This window comes from Fistularia commersonii, chromosome 32, assembly GCF_037954325.1.
Source record: "Fistularia commersonii isolate RoL2024-O1a breed Wild chromosome 32, RoL_Fcom_v1.0, whole genome shotgun sequence".
In the NCBI taxonomy this organism is placed as follows: Eukaryota; Metazoa; Chordata; class Actinopteri; order Syngnathiformes; family Fistulariidae; genus Fistularia; species Fistularia commersonii.
Window position 1 is genome coordinate 3258448 of NC_141315.1, and position 21858 is coordinate 3280305.

Sequence of the window (21858 nt, forward strand, 5' to 3'; positions counted from 1 at the left end):
TATCATGATTAATCTCCTGAGTTTCTCTCTGATTTTATGACAAAATACTCAAAGAAAGTATTGGTACCTTCTACCTTTCCTTCCAAAGATCAACCAATATAAAAATGGGATAATGTAGAGGCACATTATTGTCAGGGCACTCATGGCGGGGTTGAACTGTGTTGCATTCATTGCTGATGACAAGAAAATGTGCTTGGATGTGTAATCAATATCAAATATGCTTTTTGGGATTTGAAGCTGAGCAGGAGGTTAGAGGGGTATGAATTTTTTACTTCAATGCATGGTTTATCTCTGGACATAATTAAGGCATTGGTTTAATGTAAAAAGCTGTTTTAGCAGTTTCCCATGTGTTGACAGATTGTTTGAACAATGATACATTACAGATCAAGATGAAAGTTAAACATCATGAATTTGAATTACGGTAAAAACGGAAAATTTACATTCCAAAAGATATTTCTTGCATTCTTTGACTCCGTCATCGACATTTATGACAAAAGTGATATTCCTGATTCCTTGCAGTTCCTTTGCGGCATCTTTCAGGAAATAGTTTTTCTTATTAAGAAATCAGCATATTCTTTCCTGCGCAGCACCCGGTGCATTTTGAATGTGTTGGTTGAAGTGTTCGAAAATGCCATCATTTGCTTGCGAAGCTCTTTGAATGCACCCTCTGCCACCAGCTGCACCCTAACCGGTCCGATGCTGCCTTTGATACGGAATGACTTGTATACGGCAGATTCTTGCTGGAGACAAACATCCAACTGGAGGGAGAGAGGAGAATGGGAAACTGAGAACAAAAATAGCTTCGTGTGCTGCCTGCTGATGCTTCTGTATGGGATTGTCTTACTTTGTACCGCTGTTCCTCGCTAAGGTTCCTAAGCCCCTTCAGCTCTATAAACACCTGATAATGAGGATCGGAGCCACCGACGGAGTCGCCTTGAAGAATAACAAGAACATGAGAATCACTTCTGGACAAAGTGAATGTGACTGGCTACTAAGAAAACTTCAGCGGTGTCTCATTCCGAGTTTTAATCAGAAACTTTTTTTTTTTTGTCTTACCCAGGATGCCGCTCTCTGCACAGCAGTAATCTACCAGCTGAGCTCCCGGCCATTGGGCCACAGCTTTCTTCAAAGCATCCAGGAACAGCATCTCGGACACTTTTTCCCCTCGAACGTTCAACATTTGACCACGTCTGGTAAAAGAGAACATTTTCTTACCTCCTGGCACAAATTTCAGTATGTTATGCTGTCAATGTAAAAGCTCCCGTTTCGGTATACAACGATATGCAATGCTGATAATAAATAAGACCAGATGAGAGGGAGAGGATACAGACAACATGTGAGCAAAGTCAGTCATACTGCACCTGTACTGAAACTCTACGATTGGACATTGGTTGTGGAATCCAACGACTTTCACAATGTCTCCAATGCGATACCTATAACAGAGCAAAAAAACACTCATTTGTGTCTTCCTTTGTGATGTTATAGAACTCAGTCTTTATCAAATACCTGAACGTTCATGTTTTGCAGGCTGCACAATATTTAATCATGTCTTTTCAGACAATGTAGACCTTGATATTATTATAATCTCGCCTTCATCGTGTGGAATCGAGTGAATATGTTTTCTACAACTTACTCTAGGTAGGTTCTGTGCCCGATGAGTAAACCAAGACTTAGTAGAACCACTACACTGGCTCTTAATGGATTTTATTCACATAAATACTCCCTGTTCACTCCCTGCAAAAAGAAAATCAATAACGCAGCTTTGTCCATTACAGTCCAACGCTTTGGAACTCACTTCCTCCAGATATGTGGGGGTTAGCTGGATGCTTTTACAACAAAGTTTCATTTCTTTAACGAGTGATCTTGTTCCACACATTGGCCATGAACACATCATTGTTTACACAAGTTGCATATTCTCATGTTTTCTGTCATGTTTGCCAAGAATATATATTTGGTTTAAATCGTATTTTGCCTTCTTTTTCTAGAAATAGCAGGAGGGGTGTCTTGGAACGTAATTCTATTGGTAAGGGTTTCTATTTTCCAAACAAGATGCTGAAAAAAAAGTTTAACCAAATGAAATATAGGTAACTGAATTCTGACCTGAAGAGCCCTGCGGCGTTTGTTATAACAAGCTCGTAGTTTTGTCCCGCCTTCACCTCCTCCATCAGCAGAGTGTGTGGTGTGTCGTCCTCCAAGCTGCTCTCTGGCAGGAATTCACAGAACATGGAGCGAGGACACAGCAGGTAGCATCTGTTCACCTCATGAGGCCACAGGTTCACCCCTATGAGACCTGCAGGGGTCCAGTCAAAGACAAGGCTACATGACTTTATGACCTGCTGTCATATCAAATATGCAGTCCATTTAAGGAGATGCGCTCGGATGAGATGTTTGCCTTCAGTTGCAGCATAGAAGGGTGAGTAAAAGGGTATTCCTTGGCAGTAGTTTTCTCTTAACATTTCCCCATAGATCTGATTGGAGCCTGAGTCCACTGCCAGAACCAGGTGCAGGCGAGGCCAAACGCGCTTGGCGATCCCTCGGAAGCCCTCCTGGAAGTGGGCCCGGAGCTGAGCTGCTCTCTCTGGGTCTGGCTCCATCAAAGCTTCCAGCTTGGCCCTTTCCTGGGGCTCCAGAGCCAAAGCATCACTGACCTTCCCTCTTTCAATATCCTCAACAATTTCCTGCCAGCGATCCTGCGGGACATTAAGGGCATCAGACGCAAATTAATTCTGTAAACTTTTATTTCCCAGAGAAATTTATGAAGTTTCTTATCTGGTGGGAGTGGTTGGCTAAATTTGACCGGATGTTTTCCACATTATTAAGACCTGGTGCTGTGTACATTAATACTTTAACAGAAAACACATCTAAAGATTAAGACTATGCAATTGTTTGCATTTTTCTAACATCGCAACCTTAATTTTAGATCTGTGTTGATTAACTCATGTCAGAACTCATTAACTAATTTCTTTCCTCAATTTTTTCCATTCACATGGATGCATCTGAATACAATAAACTGTCGAGTACATAATGACAGAAAAAAACCCATAGCAAGAAAAAGTCACAAGGAAAGTATTTTGACTATTTTTATTATTATTAGTTTGAATCGGACTCTATGCAGCTATAGTGCGTATGATCAGTCATGATTTGAAATGTACCTGCAAAGCGCTGAGAGCGTAGAAGACTGTGGATGCAAAGTTGGACTCCAGGATTCCAACCTCAGGATCTTTAAGTGCAAAGAGAAGATGGAGGTAGAGGGTGTCCTTTTCACTGGGAACCTGAGAGACCAGAGGCAATTACAACTCTGTGGAAATCATTTTGCATAACAAAGCAAAACAGTAAAATTAAAAAGACCTTTGAAAACTGAAATATTTACACTAACAAAGAAAACTATTTAGCAACACAAGGCTGTTATGATAACGCATTGCTTAGTCAGACAGAGATCTTAAAAAAGCAATATATTAAATTTAAATGAGCAAGAAAACTCCCCGTCTAGAGGTTCTTGATAAGAATGAGCGAGGGATATGGGAACGGTGGCAAAAAATTATCTTCTCCTTAAAAACCACCCTCGGATCCATGTCTCAGCGAGCAGTACATGATAACCAGAGACAGCGAAGGGGGGGCGTGTGGGTAGATTCTGTAATAATGAAGAGCTTTCCGGATCTTCCTGAGCATGGTGGCCCACTGGAGTCTGGTGCAAAATTATTACAAAAATATTGCAAAAGGAAGGTTTCCCTTGCAGAAACAATGAATGCCCAGCTGCACACACAGCAAACACATTGCAAACCTCAGTGCCCAGAACAACCAAATAGCACATAAAATGCAGGAGCACAATATTTCTCATATTGGACTTGGTGACACAAGATAGAGTCATCTCAGGATAAACAACTGGTCGTAAACAGGCCAACTAAATTTACAACAACTGTCCATGAACTTGAAAAGCAAAAGCACAGAAAAAATCTATACTCTGGTTAATAAACTCATAAAAACAACTCCAAAGACGGGCTGAAGAGATGGGCTGAACACTTGGATATACTGAACAAACCCAAACCATCAGAACCAACATGTGTCCATCCAAACAGCACAAACAAACCAACCTCAACCTAACAGATATGTAAAAAGTCATTAAAAAATACCTTTTTAAAAGTTGCAAAACAACAAAGCTTCAGGACCCTATGGATGAAATTAGACCAAGAAACTACAACCATATGCCACCACTAAGTCTTTGGAAAGAAAGGGACGGGACTGAAGGAAATTCTATGAAACTCCCTAAAATAGACAACCTTAAAGACTATGACATCTCAAGAGGCGCTATGTTTATATCTGCGCCTGAGAAGGTTCTTAGCAGAACCGCCCAGGAAGGTCTTTCAAAAGAGATGGATTTGGAGCACAGGGACAAACAGACGGGCTTCCTTTGAAACAGGTCATGCAGATCAAGTGATCAAAATGTTACCTGCTCTTCATTATAAAATAGACCAATGGAAAGCAAACATGATTACATGGGAGTGGAATTTTTCACACAAGTTTAGATGGATAAACCTCTCCCCAGCCTATGTAGATTTTTTGGGAAAAAAAGCAGCATGTCATCATGTCATCATGTCGCACAGAGCCAAGCACACCCTACCTCAAAGGCGGGCGCAGGGGTGGTGTAGAGATTGAGCATGTGGCGTGAGGAGGCTGGCGTGGAGGAATTTGGCCCGATGGGAATGCCAGCGGCTGACTGGCGAAACGTCGGTGAGTAGAAGAACTTTGTGGTGCGTTGAAGGCCGACCGAAGAAGGGAACGCTTCTCGCATTGCATCTAAACACACAGCCACCCCCTAGTGAAAACACAGACACAGCTAATGTCAATGACACAGCACTAGCAGTTTCCTATCTGCATCTGACAAAATTAGAGCAAGCAGTAATTATTTCACCTGTTTCTAATTTTCAAGACCACATGTGATGATGAATATTAACTGGAGGTTCACCTGCAAGAAGAACTCCTTGTTGGTGTCCTTGGTGCTGAGCAGCATGGCGCTGGGCCCAGACGTCCCAGAGGTCATGGCCAGGATCAGCGGCTTCTCAGCAGTTATTACATTCTCTTGTCCTTCAGCAACATGTCCTATGAGCTCACGATAGTGCTCATATGTGGTGATGGGGTGACGCGCCCGAAAGTCACTGCTATCTGGAAAATGACAATCGCAATGTTAATGTGAATTTATCAACCATTTTGCCTCCTTTGTCACCAAGAATGAGAGCCGGAGTTATGAGACCTTCAAACAACTTTGATGTTTCTTAAATATTCTATCCAATCTGCATATTCTATCCACTCTCTAGCATGTTGCATCTCAGATATAACTGATTTAGCATAATCATAATTTGGATTGCAGTGCTTTGATTTTTTTTCTGCTCTTAAATTGAGTGATTAGTTGAAGGTCTTTAATATCTCATTGCAAAATAAAAGGTGTGAATGTATCTCAATAAATCTGTAGCTAAACTGAACTTCCACAGAGTATCTACTCTTTCTTTAATGTTTTTAAATTGCACAATTAAATCACTTTTAGATTTCAATTTCAATCACAATAAAAAAAAAAAACTTTTCAAAAGTTGAAATTCCATAAAGCAAGTGAGCTGTTCAGTGCTCTCTTTGGAATGAAGAAAATTTAAGACCACTTATACCTTGAGAATTGATTGATTGCTTCAACTAAGATACATTCAAGATGATTTTGTTGCCATTTCAAGGGAAACTTTTAATTCTTTTTGGAGCTTGCAAAAGAAATACACTGAAATACAGGGGACCTATTTCCCTTGAGGAGAGACACAAAGTGGAAAGAGTAAGTTTCCACTCTGATGAATTGACAATTAAAGGATCCTGCCTTTCCAAAAAACAGACACTGCCCTCTGTCTCATCAGATTCTTTGTCCTCATCTCTTGATGTCTTTTTTACACTGACGGGGCAAGACAGAAGGCCGCCTACACAGAGCTGGAATCTGTTTTTCCTTACCACTGTCACTAAGTGCTTGCCCATGGGATAATGTTAGGTCTCTAATAGTAATTTAAAGGAGTGTGATCTGGACCTGCTTTATTTGTCAGACGTCATGAGACAACTCTGTAATGAATAACATTTTTCCTGAGTTTGAACTTGACTTGAATAGAAATTAAATACATCATAGCTATCAATCGAGTATCCTCAGGTCTAAATGACGGGAAAGAGATATCCCCCTACCTTTCATGGACCTGAAATCGTACAATCTTCCATAGTGTGTGTTTTGGTTTTTTCTCAGGCGCCCAAGCAGAGTCTCCTCCTGGACTCGTCCCACGCCACGCGTGTCCTCTTCAAGCTTCCTTCTCTGCCTTTTGCCGAGCCAGCAGAGCGCCTTGACGGCCACGACCTGGAGGAGCGAGGAGCTAAGCGTCCGGCCTCGGCCTCCGCTTTTACTCTGCGAGCTTACGGCCCTTCGGAGGACGAAACCCGTCCCCGCCACGGAGCACACACCGGTGACCCCGGCCAGGAGCCACGGCATCGCTGCAGGAGGGGTGAACCGTGAGGGGAGGTTACACAAGAAAGGTTAAGCATCGGCGCCACCAGGTGAGGGCGCTGCTGATCTATGCTAACAGTTAGCCGAGTCACTAAAACAACCGAAAGAGACGAGGAGTCGCTCGTCTGTCATCGTTCACTTACCACCGGATAGGCCAGTAACAGCGACTCCAACCGAAAGAAACACAAAACAAAGCGTAACCAGAGTTTGAAACCAAGAGAAGTACATATTTGGTGCTTAATTTGGGAGGCTCATATCGCTAAAGGGACATTATTATGCCAAGCCCCAAGTTTCCGGCGATGCGTCGTCGATGAAGGAACCATTGTGACGAACGAACTGTTTAAATGTAACGACCGAACAGAATCACTCGACCGAACGAACAGTTCACGCCGCACTTCACTTTGATTCATAAAACGAGGGGTCAGTTATTGGGATATCGCAGGTGAAATGACGATTTGATTTTAATAAGTAACTAAAGGTTGAGATAGGAATGAATGCCAAAGACAGTGCTAACATTCTGCAATGAATCTAATCTTGGGTTAGATTTTCCAACAACATACTGATATTAAAATTAGCTCAGAATAATTGTTGCATATACTGTCCATGTAATATACAGCATGAACTGAGACAATTACTGAAATTACATGGCAACAGTTTAAAACAGTAACATGGTTGCCCGAATACAGCAGTGAGCATATCATTTCAGTTTCTGGAGAAATACTCAAGACCACAGGAAAGTTGACCGATATTTTGTTCGAAATTTTTCAATCAAGTATTATCAAAATAAGCAGGGCAAACATGCTCTCCGTCAATGCAAAACAGCGATCCTTCGAACAATCTCTCAAAACTGTCCAGAAACATAAATTTTAACATTAAATACAACCTTAAATAATCATACAGTAAAACAGACATGGAATGCCACTTCAAGTCACATGATCTACACATCCCAGACAGAACCATGTAGAGATATCTGACTGGTTTCTGTTCAATCTCAAGCCAGATTCTGCTTGAACCCCTTTGAAAAAGTTTACAAACTCAGAGAAAGAATCTGCTGCATAAACAAACATTCTGCAGAGAATAGTCAGACACCAACCCCGACACAAAACTTTGTAAAAGCATACGTCATCTTAGATCATCCTGGCCCAGACAGCGGAGGTTCCAATGCAAAAGAGGAGCCACTCTTTCTTAATCAAAACAGATTTAAACATTTCAGATTTTTTTCAGAAATTAAACTGTCCGTAATTAGTATGTAATGTTTCAAGCTCGTTCTATCAGGAGTTCCTCCTTCCCCTCTCACTATACCGACAGCGCTGGGTAGTGTTTTTGAAGGAGGTTGAGATTCATGGCACCGGCAATAGGGACACATTGTTTTCTACACATTCAATGAATGTATTACATGCACGTTTCCTGCATCGCTGTTTTGAATATGGATGCTCTTTCCCTGAGCACTTTGGAGGTCGTCTGGTCATCTGTGCTTTTCTTTGCCCTTGTGCTGCCTTCCTTTCAGCTGATAGCTGTGCACTGTTCGTGTTTGAAGACTTCCTCGTCGGTGCCTCACCAAAACAACGAAGGGCCGAGATGAGCGAGCTGTCAGTCATTTTGCTGTAAGTCCTCAAAAAGGCGCAAACTGGTGCTGAGAATGTGTTGGGGTCATGTTTCAGTTTATCTGTAAGGTTCCTGCAGAACTGCTGTATCATCCCTTCAAGGTTCTCCACAGAGGAGCCTTTGAGTAAAACAAAAAACATAATTACAACTTTGAACTCAATTGCAAAATAAAAGCATTTGCAGTTAATACTAAAATCTTACACACTTCATCGTTTGCCATGCAGGGATTTATGTGTGCCTTGAAAACTATCTTCAATAACTGCAGTGGGAAGAGTTTGTGCACTAGCTTGGTGAGAATAAGCCGCTTTGGTGAAATGAGCTGTTTTACAAAGACATGTTTTTCCTCTTCACTTTAGTGATGGTATGACAACAATTTGTTCCCGCTATTAGAGTGATATTACTGACCCAGGCATGCTCTGTCAGCTGAGGGCCCCTCATCAATGCTCTCCTGTGCACCACCTTGACATCGAAGATAGAACAATATATACTATATGCTCATGTGCAACACTAAGCACGTTATAGTATTTCATTCAGACATTTTGACATATGAAAGACTTTCCAAGTGCTAGAACCCGTCAGCATCTACTAAGAAATTGAAAGTCATAAAAAAGAACAGTTTATTTTGCCTTCTATTTAAATGAGAGGACTTTTGTCAACAATGTCACGGTTTCCAACATGACCTCAGCAATACTTGACTTTTTTCTGTGCTTTTTTCCCCCCTTATTTTTAATGGTGTGCGCTTCGACCATTAATGGCTTGCTACTTTTCAGGTAATCAAGTGTCACTGTGACCTTTCCCTGAAGATGTTTCAGCCCTCATCAAAAATGTTCAAGGGAAAAGAATCAAGTCTAGTTGCCATGAGAAGATTCTGACAAGAGCTGACCATGATCTGGATTACTGAGAACCTCCACAGACATGTTTAGGTAATATTTTTTCTGTTTTTACATGGTACTTCATTGCCAATTTCTCACAATGGCTGAAACCTCTCAAAGCTGTCACTGGTTAAGAGGAAGGCGGCAGTCAATCGCAGGCCCACATGTGAAGATAGACCTGTATAATGCACTGTCAATCACAAAGGGGGAATTCATGGCATCCAATTAAACTAAACCCTCACAGACAAGGGGAGAACATGCAAAGTCCACATGGAAAGGTTGGGATTGAACCAGGTACCTCCTTGCTGTGTGGCGGAAGTGCTAACCATTTAATGGACGATTTATGTTTCAATGTAAATTTTAAAATCTTAGTTCGTGTTTTAAAAGTTAAAAAAAACCTACAATACAAAATCTGAGATTGATGATGACATATATTTGATTTCCATTACATTACTGGAGTGCACTTGTGCCGACATGAACAGAGCATGTGCAAATAACTTACATTTGATTAATGCATGTGTATGCGCAGGGACATGTTCCACTTCCAAAGGCTGGAACCAGTCATCTTCAACGACTACCTCCTCCCGCTCCTGCAACTCGTAGGTGATTGTATCCAGTGCAAAGGAGGGGGTGTGGTCCGTCTCCAGGAGCACCCTGACTTTCGCAACAGTCTTGTCTGAAACCTCTCGCTTTTTTGCAGCATCCAGACCTGACAGCTGGTGATTGTGCTCATGTCTGAGATTGATGCTCAAAAGGTAGCCATCCTTGATATGGGGATCGCCAGACCTAAAGAATAAGATAAAATTGTTAATTTGTAATAACAACAACTTTATTACTTATTTCTACATGTTTCAAGTCATTCATTACTAAAGGAGTTCAGTCATGTATATCAAGTGTCATATCCTATGCAGCCAGTGGTGTGTTTGAACACCAGCATAAAAGCAGCTAATGTCACCTACAGAAAAACAAATGTTTTTTTTTGTTCTTCGGAACTAGTGTAGGTGTAGAACTGAGTAGATCCTCAGGGAAAAAAATACAGTGAAACTATATTGTAATTACCTGGACATCCTGTTTTGGCTGTGTGTGTGCCTTTTCAAGATTAAGTACATAGTGGCGCTGCATGAAGTATTTTTAGTCTTTTTCCCAACTGTCTTGGGAAAGGTGTTGAACTCACACCTTAAATCCACCTACAGCACAAAAGAAAATATACCTGAATGCACTCCTTATTTGTAATTGTAGCTATAATTATCAACAAATCCAAAACTTCATTCTTATCACTACATATCAGATCTGGTAATGTCTTTTTTTTTAAATCAGACACCTAAAAGATAAATTCCAGTCATTCAATAAATCATACTTGGTTAATATATCTAACTGAAGAAATTCTGGTCCCTTTCTGTTGTGGCGTGTTTGGTAAAACTTACCCTATAGGCGTTATAACGTCCAGAATTTGGATATGTTTTTGATTTCCTCCAGGTTTGCCCAGAGGACCTTTGGAAATCTTTCAGCCATTTATGAACATCATCCTCTGAGGTGAGTTTCAGTTTGAGATAAGCCCGAAAATGAGCTGAATCAGTCTGGGCACTGTCCTTGTAGTAGCACACCAAATGGCTATATCCGGCAGGTAGGAGTTTCTGGAAAACAACGGCTTTGTCGTAAACGCTTAGGACCAATCAATTTGGATTTGGAGTTTATCACTCAAACTAAACAATATATGCAACATCCAAGTGTTGCATAAGCAATAGCATTGACATTTTTCTTCGTTCTCAGTGGATGAAAGAAATTGAATTATAGCATTAAAAACAATGTTAATACTTCCACTTCTAATAAATCAAACAATGTTTGAATAATCACATTCAAAACCCTTATATTTTAATGATTACTCCAGGACAGCATTATATACTTTTCCCCCCCCTCCAAATGGTTACTTATTTTCTTATTTCTTATTTTCAGTGGTTCAGACTTCAGTCGTCCCTGACACTTCACGTCCCCATAGCTGCCAGTTTGGGTGAACATATGTGCAAATCCTTCATACGTAATACTTTGCAGCAAGGAATAAGCCTTTCTATGTGAAATCTGGGAGGGAATAATATAATTACTAAAGCCCAGTCCAGCTTTAGTAGTAAACTTTAACGTTACAGTGTCACTTTAGGGTTTTTTTTTTTTAAATCACGTGTACTTACTTCAAGAAGGGGACGTTCTGCTACCTCTGCTTCTGCTCCCAGACAGTGTAAACAAGATGTCATCGTGGCGCGTTGAAAATGCAAACATACATACATACAACTAAAAACCTGAGCGTAAAGTAACAGAACTGTGAACTCTTCATCCAGCCGTTCTTTTTCTTCTTCCTCGGTGGTGCTGTAAGTCGTTTGTACGGTGGCCGAAGAGGACAAACGCGCGACAGTAGCCCGCGATGTTAGTAGACGGGGGATAACGTCAAATTTAAGCTAACTTACCAATATATTAGGACCATTTTACATTCGCTGTATAGAGTTGAACAAACATCTAATTGTAATGACCTTTGACACGAGCTGCACTGAAGGGGCTGCAGTATCTATCCATACCCGGTTGCTTTTCATTCAAACACTGAACGATTCAATTTAGTCGATCGGTATTTTCGAGCGCATCCAAACGGACGAGCAGTCTCAACATTTCTGACTCGCTTCTTTCCACTTCCGTGTTTGGGTCGCGCGCTGCCTTCACTTCCTGTCGGCATTGTTGTGGTTCTGAGAGTTTGTCAAACAACATCACGGTTGCAAAACCCTAAAACTCGTATGTAACCCGTGAATGATTTAAATTAAATTAAATTGAATTTAATTAAAATTAATGAATTAAATCAAATCATTACTTTTCACAGCCCCCAGTATACAGCAATTCTTTCTACTTAAATAGAATTATCTGAGTCCAAGACAAAAAAAAAAAAAATCTATGTATTATGATAAAGTACTTTAGGTATAGTATTTCTAAACCATTCAATTCCAATCAGACATTACCATTTTACCAGGCTTGTTTGGCTCACGTTTACTGCAAAAGTAAGGCTTTCTATCGTAATCGGTTGAATCTACTTTAAATTACGAACTTCTACTTCTTCTTCCTCTTCTCCTTTCGGATTTTCCCTTCAGGGGTCGCCACAGCAAATCAACCTTCTCCATCTAACCCTATTCTCTGTATCCTTCCAAGTTCTGTGCTGGACATCTGGACAGTGGCCGAGTCTTTACGGCTGGAGTCAAAGAGTTTCTCCAAGTTCTGGACACGTTGCTCTATGACGATTGGAATGACAGTTCCTGAGATGGAAAACCGAAACTTGTCAATCGCTTTTCCCTCCTTTAGCATCATGGATCTTGACTTGGAGGACTTAAAACTCATCCTTGCCCAGGTCATGAGTCGCTCAAGCCCTTGTAGGATCCACTTGCACCCTGGGGCCGATGTAACGGTGAGGTCGTACAAATAAACTCTTATTGGGGGCTGTTGTACTCCTGACTTGGTCAGGGTCCTTCTGCATTCCACCTCAGCTGACTTGACCACCACATTCACAGCTAGTGCAAAAAGGATGACCAAGATGGTCCAACCTGTTATCATTCCTTTCCCAATGGGATGCAAGCCTGATGTTTTTGACCCAGAAGTGACTCTCATCCTGACGTTATTGTAGTAATCCAGAATGAGGTCCTCAATCTTACTGGGAACATGATGGCGGTGTAAAACTAGCTTGACCAGTTTGTGCGGCATGGACCCGTAGGCATTGGCTAGCTCCAAACACAAGACAGTTAGGTCGCCTCTATTTTCATGGGCCTCTTTGATTAGCTGTGTGACGACTCCAGTGTCCTCCTAGCAGCCAGGTGCTCCAGAGATCCCACCCTTCTCTACTGATGAGTTAATGTAGTTGTGAGTCTTTGTGAGACGATGCTAAAATAAACCTTCCCTTCAACACTCAGGAGTGAGATTGTTCGAAACGGGTTGATGTCTTTCGCGTTCCCCTCTTTGGGGATCCATACTCCCTCAGCACACCTCCACTGGTCAGCAACTTTCACCCTTCTCTAAATCACCTTCAAGATCTTCCGCAGGAGCTCTGGGCAGCGCTTGTAGCCCAGATAAGGAATGCCACTGGGGCCTGAAGCAGATGCTGAGCAGGCTGCCTAGATGATCTCCCCAACCCCCTTCAGGCTTGGCTCTTTCAGGTTGACCTCTGTCGTTGGGGGAGCCGGGCTGATGAGAGCTTTGTTGTGTTCCAGTTCTTGCTCTCAGGGGTCGCTCACTGTATCCTGGAGACAGCATTTACTCAATTAAGCACTCAAGCGCACCTGCCACTGCGCTTGTCCTTGAGCAGTTGTTTTGTGAAGCCAAAGGGATTGGCAATGGAGGCTGCTCACTTCCCCGCTCTCTCTCATCCCCGTCTCTAATGCCACTCTGCCCTGCAAAGGGTCATCAACTTCTTCTGCAGGATGTTTTGCAGTTCTGCTAAAGGTACCTTCTCCTCATCAGTAGCTGTCTTGTACTACTTCTTTAGAGTGCAAAGCTCCTGGCGCAGGTTGTGTATCCTGTTGGCCCTGTCTCTACCTATCCAAATCTTTCCACAGCATAGCTGAAGATGATGGTGGTCATCATTTGCAGTCGGCAGTCAGCATCTCCTTTAGCTCTGGCTTGGATGATGTTGGACACATCTTTGTCCAACTGCAGCCACTCACTCTGGCTGGGGGACACTTTATCCGCTGCTGTGGAATTACTCTGCCGGGATTGGGAGGCTCAGGTGTGTGGAGGGACTGGGCTCTTTGGGTTGCCTCCTGGTCGGGCACCTCCTGCATCTCACCAGGTACAGGACCTGTGCGTTGTACCTCATTCTCAGATGACGATCTTTCAGTTTGCATGGGTCGTCAACCTTTGTTCCGTCCGGTTGGAGGTCTCACCCTCCCCCCTCTCGGGATCTCTTGAGGGTATCTCTCTGTTGGGCTTTCTGTAGCTTATTTGGGTTCTCTCTCACAAAAGATACAGGTTGGGCTGCTAACCCAAACTTTCCCCAGCGCAATCTTTTCGTGCTGTCAACTGTCTCTCCAGTAGTCAACCAAACCGTTCTTGGTTGTCACCCAGTCTGTTCTTAGGGGTCAGACATTAGATATTTAAGGAACACCTCATGGATGATTTCTCAGTAATGTATCTCACTTCAGCTCAGATTATATACCCCTTTAAAATGCTATCTGCCAGAAAAGTTATGATTCCACATGTGTACTGATAGTTCCTAAGGCATCATTTTCGTTATTTACCATGTTCAAGAAAAGGGACAAACTATCACTTCAAAAATCTTATCATATATATATCTGGGCCAGATAAAGTCATTCCCAGTTGTGGATGAATCAAGTCCACCATTCACAACTCATCACATACAATCTTGTTTATATCTGACTTTAGTGTGAGAAAAACATCATTAAAACATTTTGATGTATATATGAGGCTTGAATAGTATATAAAACATCGGAAAATTACATCTTGGCTAGTTTCATACCAATATTGGATATTTCCCCATTGGTCACTATTTTAATATACAAAATGCACAGCCTTATAAAAATGTTGGAGGGTGTATTCAGAGCAGCACAAAATGAATATGTCTTGTAACTTGTGGTAGATTAATCCACTGACTCTTCTTCCTCGACTCTCTTCTTCAAAACCTGCACAAACAGAGGAAACTGAGTTTCAAGTTTCTGAAAGGGATCTGATTGTATTTTGCACCCCAACTGTTGTGAAGCACTTGGGGTTCATAGCCAGAAATAGATTGTAAGCAAGGAACAAGAAGTTTGTCTAAACTGCATGCCATTCTCAGTTTCTCACCTGCTTCATCTCCAAGGTAACAGCTGGGCATGAAAGAGAACATAATAAGCGATGATAAGACAATGACAGTAACGTTAAAAGGACTCAGTCATCGTTAGACTAACCCGTCCAGCAGGATGGCGGAAACCCCAATCGTCCATCAACAGATGCCTGACGGAGCAGCTCAGCCAACCAGCTGACCTCGGCCGGGTCATCGACAAAAACCTCCTCTGGTTCGTCCACGCACTGCTCAACTTCTGCCAATATGAACACAATGAATCTATTTCACCATCAAAAATGAAATTTTGTAGTCTGTTGGGTTTTCCCATTTAGATTTAATTTAACACAATCAAATATGTCTTTCTGGCCACAAGTCACTATTTTTAAAGATGCACAAACAGCAATCCAAAAGCACTTCATCTTGGCCATCGTCAAATATTGAAATCAATTATTTATGACTGGAATAATTGAAAGTCATAATCTTAACAGAGAATCAGCCAACGGGAATATTTTCAAATATGCTGTTGTTCTGTAAATGTGTAGATGTGTAGTTCTCTGATAAGGTTTTCACAAGTGACAAACAATGGCTGATTGCACCAATACAAGTGAATTTTTTTTCAGAGTTGATTAACAAGACAAATGAACGAGTACTTCTCCTCTCAGCTCACCTGTCTCTGAGCCGGCCGGATTCTTCCGATCGCCCCCCTCCTTATCATCCCAGAATGAGGTTGTTCCCATGGCAAGGCTGTCGTCAGACGTGGAAGACATTGAGTTGTAGTAGTGGAGCCTCTGTCTTAATGTCTCTATGTCACAGATGTACGCCTCTCTGTAACACTGACTGGCTGCAGACAGAGGGAGGGGACAAGTAGAATTTGTTATCATTTCTATCCTGCTTTCAAACCCACAAGACAACCAAGGCCAACGTTTCTGGGGCTGAGATCTATAAATGAAGTCACTCTTACTAGAGCACTGTAAATGGATAAAGTGCTAAACAAAATATGTTTTTATTTGGTAGGCGAATTGACAGTTTTTGCACACATTTCTTGATACAATCCTATAACTTGGAATGAATAATCAAGTCATGCCAATGGGGATCTCCATCTGATCTGTCAGATCAGAGGGATTTCTCCACATCTACAATCTGATATTCCAGGATTTACATATATTACATGTGCACAGATGAAAGAAAACAGACAGGGATATTAGATTAAGCTGTATACATTCACCGACTATACAATTTTTTAGGCAAATAGCTTGTTGATTGGATTTCCTATAATCTGATATCAGACTATACTGTTTAAATGACCACTGAATTATTGCGGTGGCTCCACAAAATCATTGATAATTAACTTATCAATGTAAAATTTTTTTTTTTCCCCTGTTATATTACATCAGTTAAATAATGATAATAATCTAAAAGTCAGAGGGACATTAGCATTTCAAATTTGATCTAGCCAGTATCGTAGCACAGCAAAAGCCCGAAGGCTGCCGACCCTTCATGTCCTCCAGCTGCTGGATGCAGTCGACGGCCTCTCTGGTGCTGATGTGGAGCCTGTGTGTGTCACTGAGGTGCTTCAGGATGTGTCGGGAGTGGAAGGCTGACTGGGTGAAATACAGGCTCTTGGGGAGGCACAGAGATGCCACAGCATGAACCTCGAACCTGCTGCCCTGAAGAGCAAGATGAAGAGAAAAATAACCAGAAGGCACTTTCTATATATATCAATACATATCCTATGTGTTTGTGTGTGTGTGTGTGTGCCCAACCTGGAAGGTGAGGCGGTCTATATCAGTCCAGGACAGGTCACGCACATGACACTGCTTCCCTTTCACTTCCTTTAAAGAAAACAAAAGGGATCACAGTTTTATAAAAAGATTCAGTCAAGAAAATACCAACTTAACCTCTTCAAGAATGAACGTGTTGATTAAAATCTATTATATAAGCCTCAATTAAACTTGAGTGTCACTTTGGAACACTGACCTGAAAAATCTGGATTCCTCTCATTGCAACGCCAAGCAAGATCGAACTTCTCCGCTCGTTTTCTTCCTGTGCATCAACAGTGGCAGAAGATGTTGATTGAAATTAACCTTAAAGTTGTAATTTACTGAGAAAAAAATCACTGAGATACTGTTGAATAACTATTAGAATAATTTTAAATGATCATAAATGAAAATGACCCGACAAGCAGTTTGTCACTGACATAGATTCATTATCAGGATCACGGTAAGGTGATCCAAAGGCAAAAGATAAAAAAGCATGTCACTTATTGGCTCTGCAGCCCAAAATAAACAGCCAAATACTACAAAAAATATCTGTTATTGAACTGTGTTTTTTCCCCAGTAAAGCTAGACCTTTATTGTTGTGAATCATGTTTTTTTTTTTCAATTGAAATATAGTAGTTTTGTTTTTGTTCAATTGCAATTATACTCACAATGACAACATTTCCTGTTCTATCACAGTTTCTAGCTTGGGTACTCTATCGCATCAATTTTATGAATACATTTAAAAAAAAAAAAAGATAGTCCTTGATCTCGAAAATGAAAAATAAATGACTGCACCTTGTATTTACATATGTGTGTACAGGTTCAGTAAATGGGGGCAATACATTCTGTCTGGAAACATATTGACTTCATTCTCTTTTCAATTTTGTTTTTACGGTCATGTGCGCTATACTATATTTTTATTCATTTTGAAATGGTGTTTTAATTTCCATTTTCCTCAGTGGTATATTCAGAACACTGCAGAGGAACCTGTCTCATCCTGTAGAAGGTGGCTGCTCCATCCTGCAGGCTGCCTGCCTGCTTTATGAACTGCAAGACAGCCTGGCGCCATGACGACCCTCGCAGCTCCCTGTGTAACACCGGGGTGTGCTGGAGCAAGTACTCCCTCCCACGATGCCTGATTAGCTGCAGGTTCAATCCCATGTAACATGAACATATGAAAAGCTGTTATCGCTGACAATAAAGGCTCCAACTTGTCACACTTTTATACCCAAGAGGGAAAGTAATCCTCAGGAAGGAAGTAACTCCTGTGTTTCCTCTCCTTTCGTCGGAATTCTCCCTCCTCTTCGTCACTCTGTTCCCAGTCTCCAAAATCAGCCTGAAGAGCAGAAGCTGCCAGCTGGAAAAGCAAAGCCTCCTGGTGGAGACTTTGCGAGTGCAGCACCTTCTGCCTCAGCTCAGTGAAGTAGAGTTGCTGCTCTTTTCTGCTCCTGAAACATCCAGGTGATGAATCAGGCCCCAGAGATCAGTTTGATTTATCATAGTTTAGATCATTTGATAAATTAACACTTTACACAAATAAGTCTCAACTTGTAAAATAAAAGACAGTAACAGACAATAACCATATACATACAGCTTATTTTATTCTAAATATGATTTAACCGTATTTATTTTACTATTTTTTAACTATAATATTTGTGTAACAATAAACACAGAAGAAAAAGATACTTGTGTGTGTATATTCTAAGACAGGAATAACTTACGATATCAATCGTCCCGTACCTATATGATACTGCACTCTGAGAAATAGGACAAACTGGCGCTGAGAACACAAATATGGAAAATTATCTATAGGAGAATGTGTTATTTGGTTATGGAATTTACAAGACTTCCCAATACAGTTTTAATAATAATGTTTAATTCATATCTAATATTCATGCATGTTCTAACTTACTGTTGACCAAGAAGCTAAGCTTCATCTTCATGATATGAGGCATCCTATTTCTGTGACATAATGCAATTTACGACGAAATGTTGTCGTTATTGTTAAAAATTTCTAGATTGGTCCATTAAAATGCAGCTGGTTGCTATTACATGATAATAAAAAAGCAGCAAGAATATCCCCACAAATATTATATTTAATTGGTTGAGACCACACGATCTGTTAAAAGTGATACATGCAAACATTAAGGGGTCTTGCATGATGGATTAAGTGAGACACAAATTGCGCATTTATCTACAATTAGAACAGCAAATGCTGTGGATTCTACATTTCTTGTACTTTATTTTCCAAAACTAAATAATCAAGTTTTAGAATGAATAACTTCTCATGAAATAGTTTTCAACACAAATTTCCCAGAACTGTGTTTCTACCATCGGAGATCCTCTGTTCCATCTTTTGCCAAAATAGCTTTTTAGCTTTTGCTCCAAATCAATGAAGACGTATTCGTTCTCTGGGGGAAAAGAAAATGGACAAATTAAATTAAATGAAAACATGAAAAAAGAGACATTAAGTCATTAATGGCTTTGACTTGTTATCACTCATCACTGCAGCCTCCCTATTTCTCAGCATTCCAAAACAAATGAATTCCAAACACTCCACCGAGCTCCCACTTATGCCGACCTCTGTTCACAGCCAGACCGAAGACGAGGAGATTGCTGATGTCGAGCTGCTCCAGAACACTCTCCAACATTTCATGACCCCTTGCTCCGACCTCAACACCCACCCACCCACACACACACACACACACACACACACACACACAAGAAAAACACAAAGGCACCAGGAGAAACTAGTACACTGATACAATTTTGATGACAGAATATCGTCATGTGATAAAATGTAAAATGACTCATTCGCATATCATAAATGTAATAATTGAGGTTGAAATTGTTTGGATAGTGTTTCCCATTAACATTGAGGGTAACATGATGCTCGGGATTCAAACGATGAAGAATCCTGTGTCATTAGTTGACTTTTATTGTAGCATTATATTAAACAGGCTCGTTCCAAAAGACTTGAAAGAAGAGAGTGTTTCTACATCAATGTGAATGATAGAAAGTGAGAACATTTATCATTCATTGTTAAACAAGTCTTGTCATGAAACAATGATTGATTAATACAACAATGTATTCATGCTACATGCTACTACACAACAGTTTGCTTGAACAATTATTTTGCGTAAACAAAAGACATAAAATGACTCATTACCCCATTTTGTGTTAACAAAAGAAATAAAATCACTCACTACCCCCGACTATTCTTTTATTGGGGCATGGAAATTTATAAAGAAATTTATAAAGAAAAATCCCGTTTCAATACCCACAGAGATACACACTAATGAAACACACTAGGTTCAATGCATTCTTGGATGTCAACATCGAAAGTCCCCTGCTAGGATAAACTTAAAGCGACTCACTCTGACAGTGCAGTCCAAAAGTTGTTTGTTGGGCAGAAGAACACACACGTGCCGTGTTTGCCTCGTCCTCATGGCAGCTTCACTGTTACTTCTCTGTCCTAGAGTTTCCCTGAAAACACAAGATGTCACTCCTCCTCTTCCAGACACACATTATCTGCTGACATAATACTCACCATGTGTGTTTGCAGGGACCTAGAATGAACATTCAATTTGGCAAGTATAATTCTGCTGAGCCCTAAAAAAGGCTGAGATTCCTTGTATGCTGATATTTGTTTTCATTTTCAGTTTTGTTACCTGAAATGCTACCTTTAAGGGGAAGGCATGTTTTGCGTTTGAATTATAGTCTGTCATACATAATCCACGCTTGTCTTGCGTACATTTTCATGTCTAAATTTCAAAATAAGTAGAACAGTGGTAAGCACTCCCTCCTCACAGCAAGTAGGTTGGTTTGATTCCTGCTTGGGACTTTTATGAGTGACACATCAAATTCAGTGACAACTCTAAGTTGTTTGTAGGTGTGAATGAGAAAGTAGATGGTTGGATGTGTCAGCGCGGCTCTGTGAAGTATTGCAGGTGGTAATTGCGCAGGATGATTGTTTTAGATAATAGATAAAGTTAAAAAGATACACTCGAGACAACTTTGAATCTACCATTAATTTATTAAAAAAAGAAACAAACAGTTGTAACAACGTCAACTGTGCTTTGCTCTGCAAAAGCAAGAACAAAATACGTGACATTTTCATAGCTGGTGATCATTCATATGGTAACCACAGGTTCTCTTGCGTGAATTTAGTTTTCCACAGGTTATATTTTATACTATTATTTTCAATTTCCACAAGGAATAATCTTTGTTCACATGCACAAAACGAAAGAACAACCAAAGGAGACTGCAATCCATTAAAAAGGCACCTGCTCTCAGGATACAGGCATTTTTTTTAATTCTACAACAATACATTATTGTAGTGGGATGTTGTTAATTCAGTTTTGATAGCAAAATCCCACGTTAGAGTAGTTGCTCTTCAAAAGTATATCGCATCTGTACAAACACCAGTGAGTTTTCTACATCACACTGACATTTACAGGGGACAGATGAGATACATTCAAAAAGGTTACAAATCAAACCTCCTACACAAACAACCAACTTTCTGTTCAACATAGTTCACATGCTAAACTGTAAAATCAAACTCTCATATTAAGTAGACTTTACTATGTGTTATTTGAGACTAAAGGCGACAGGAAGAAACATGCAGTACAGTACGTGGTATAGAGCTCCCTCTGTGGGCTCTGAGACACTTTCAACATCCCGACACGTCCCACTAACTTTCACAAGACAAACATGTTACATTATCACCTCATTTTGTAGACACTGATCCCCTCCTTATTTATTTATTTATTTACATACTCTTCTGTCATTCAACATGCTGTTTCTGTCATCCATCACTCAAAAAAAAACTTTAACATTTAACAGGTCAATTCATTTGCAGGATAACAAAAAAAAAAAAACAACACAAAAAAAAAAAAAAAAAAAGAAAAAAAAAAACACATTGCATGTTCAGGTCTGCATGATTCAGCATAGCTTTGTGAATTGTGACAAGCAGCACTTCCGGCAGCCTAATTTTAATGTTTGACTTAGAATCCCCCTAGTAATGAATAATATTTTACACATTCACATTGTCTTTATGTCACTGGTCTGAGCTCATTCTTTTCAATTTTGACAGTAAACTGTGGAACCCCCCTCCCACCACCACCACAAACACACTCATGTGCGCTACATCTGAGGCAAAGCAACTCTAACTGAAGCACATTTAGTTTCAAGTACAATTCAAACATGTATTTAGATTGTGAATAAGACACTGAGCATCTTGCACTTTTGTAGAAAACTGGTAAATATTCTGTGTTTAAGTGCACACTTTCTGTGCCATGAGGTTTGTAA

General features: G+C 40.6%; 3 protein-coding genes across 5 annotated transcripts; all 3 read right to left on the minus strand.

Moving 5' to 3' along the window:
- Nucleotides 1-249: 249 nt before the first annotated feature.
- Nucleotides 250-6817, minus strand: ghdc (GH3 domain containing). The gene is made up of 11 exons (XM_086139911.1): nt 6658-6817; nt 6202-6501; nt 4964-5160; nt 4619-4813; nt 3153-3272; nt 2393-2690; nt 2101-2290; nt 1362-1433; nt 1057-1190; nt 845-933; nt 250-758 (listed from the first exon to the last, which is right to left on the minus strand). The coding sequence occupies exons 1-11, from the start codon at nt 6740-6742 to the stop codon at nt 537-539; spliced, it is 1902 nt and encodes a 633-aa protein (XP_085996037.1). The 5' UTR covers nt 6743-6817; the 3' UTR covers nt 250-536.
- A 146-nt stretch (nt 6818-6963) lies between these two features.
- LOC147215149 (uncharacterized) lies at nt 6964-13263 on the minus strand. The gene is made up of 9 exons (XM_086139501.1): nt 13035-13263; nt 12149-12734; nt 11651-11717; nt 11175-11438; nt 10416-10625; nt 10051-10178; nt 9494-9777; nt 8525-8578; nt 6964-8237 (listed from the first exon to the last, which is right to left on the minus strand). The coding sequence occupies exons 1-9, from the start codon at nt 13261-13263 to the stop codon at nt 7855-7857; spliced, it is 2205 nt and encodes a 734-aa protein (XP_085995627.1). The 3' UTR covers nt 6964-7854.
- A 1125-nt stretch (nt 13264-14388) lies between these two features.
- On the minus strand, nt 14389-20054 carry LOC147215150 (FERM domain-containing protein 6-like). 3 transcript variants are annotated; one of them, XM_086139889.1, is made up of 13 exons: nt 19926-20054; nt 19130-19220; nt 18880-18959; nt 18270-18328; nt 17777-17996; nt 17536-17691; nt 16766-16831; nt 16552-16620; nt 16281-16455; nt 15456-15629; nt 14913-15044; nt 14809-14831; nt 14389-14648 (listed from the first exon to the last, which is right to left on the minus strand). In XM_086139889.1, the coding sequence occupies exons 1-13, from the start codon at nt 19995-19997 to the stop codon at nt 14607-14609; spliced, it is 1359 nt and encodes a 452-aa protein (XP_085996015.1). In that variant the 5' UTR covers nt 19998-20054; the 3' UTR covers nt 14389-14606. The 3 variants fall into 3 exon arrangements, with proteins under 3 accessions (XP_085996015.1, XP_085996016.1, XP_085996017.1); XM_086139890.1 differs by lacking the exon at nt 19926-20054 and having other exon boundaries at nt 19130-19577; XM_086139891.1 differs by lacking the exon at nt 19926-20054 and having other exon boundaries at nt 18289-18328; nt 19130-19215.
- Between the last annotated feature and the right edge of the window lie 1804 nt (nt 20055-21858).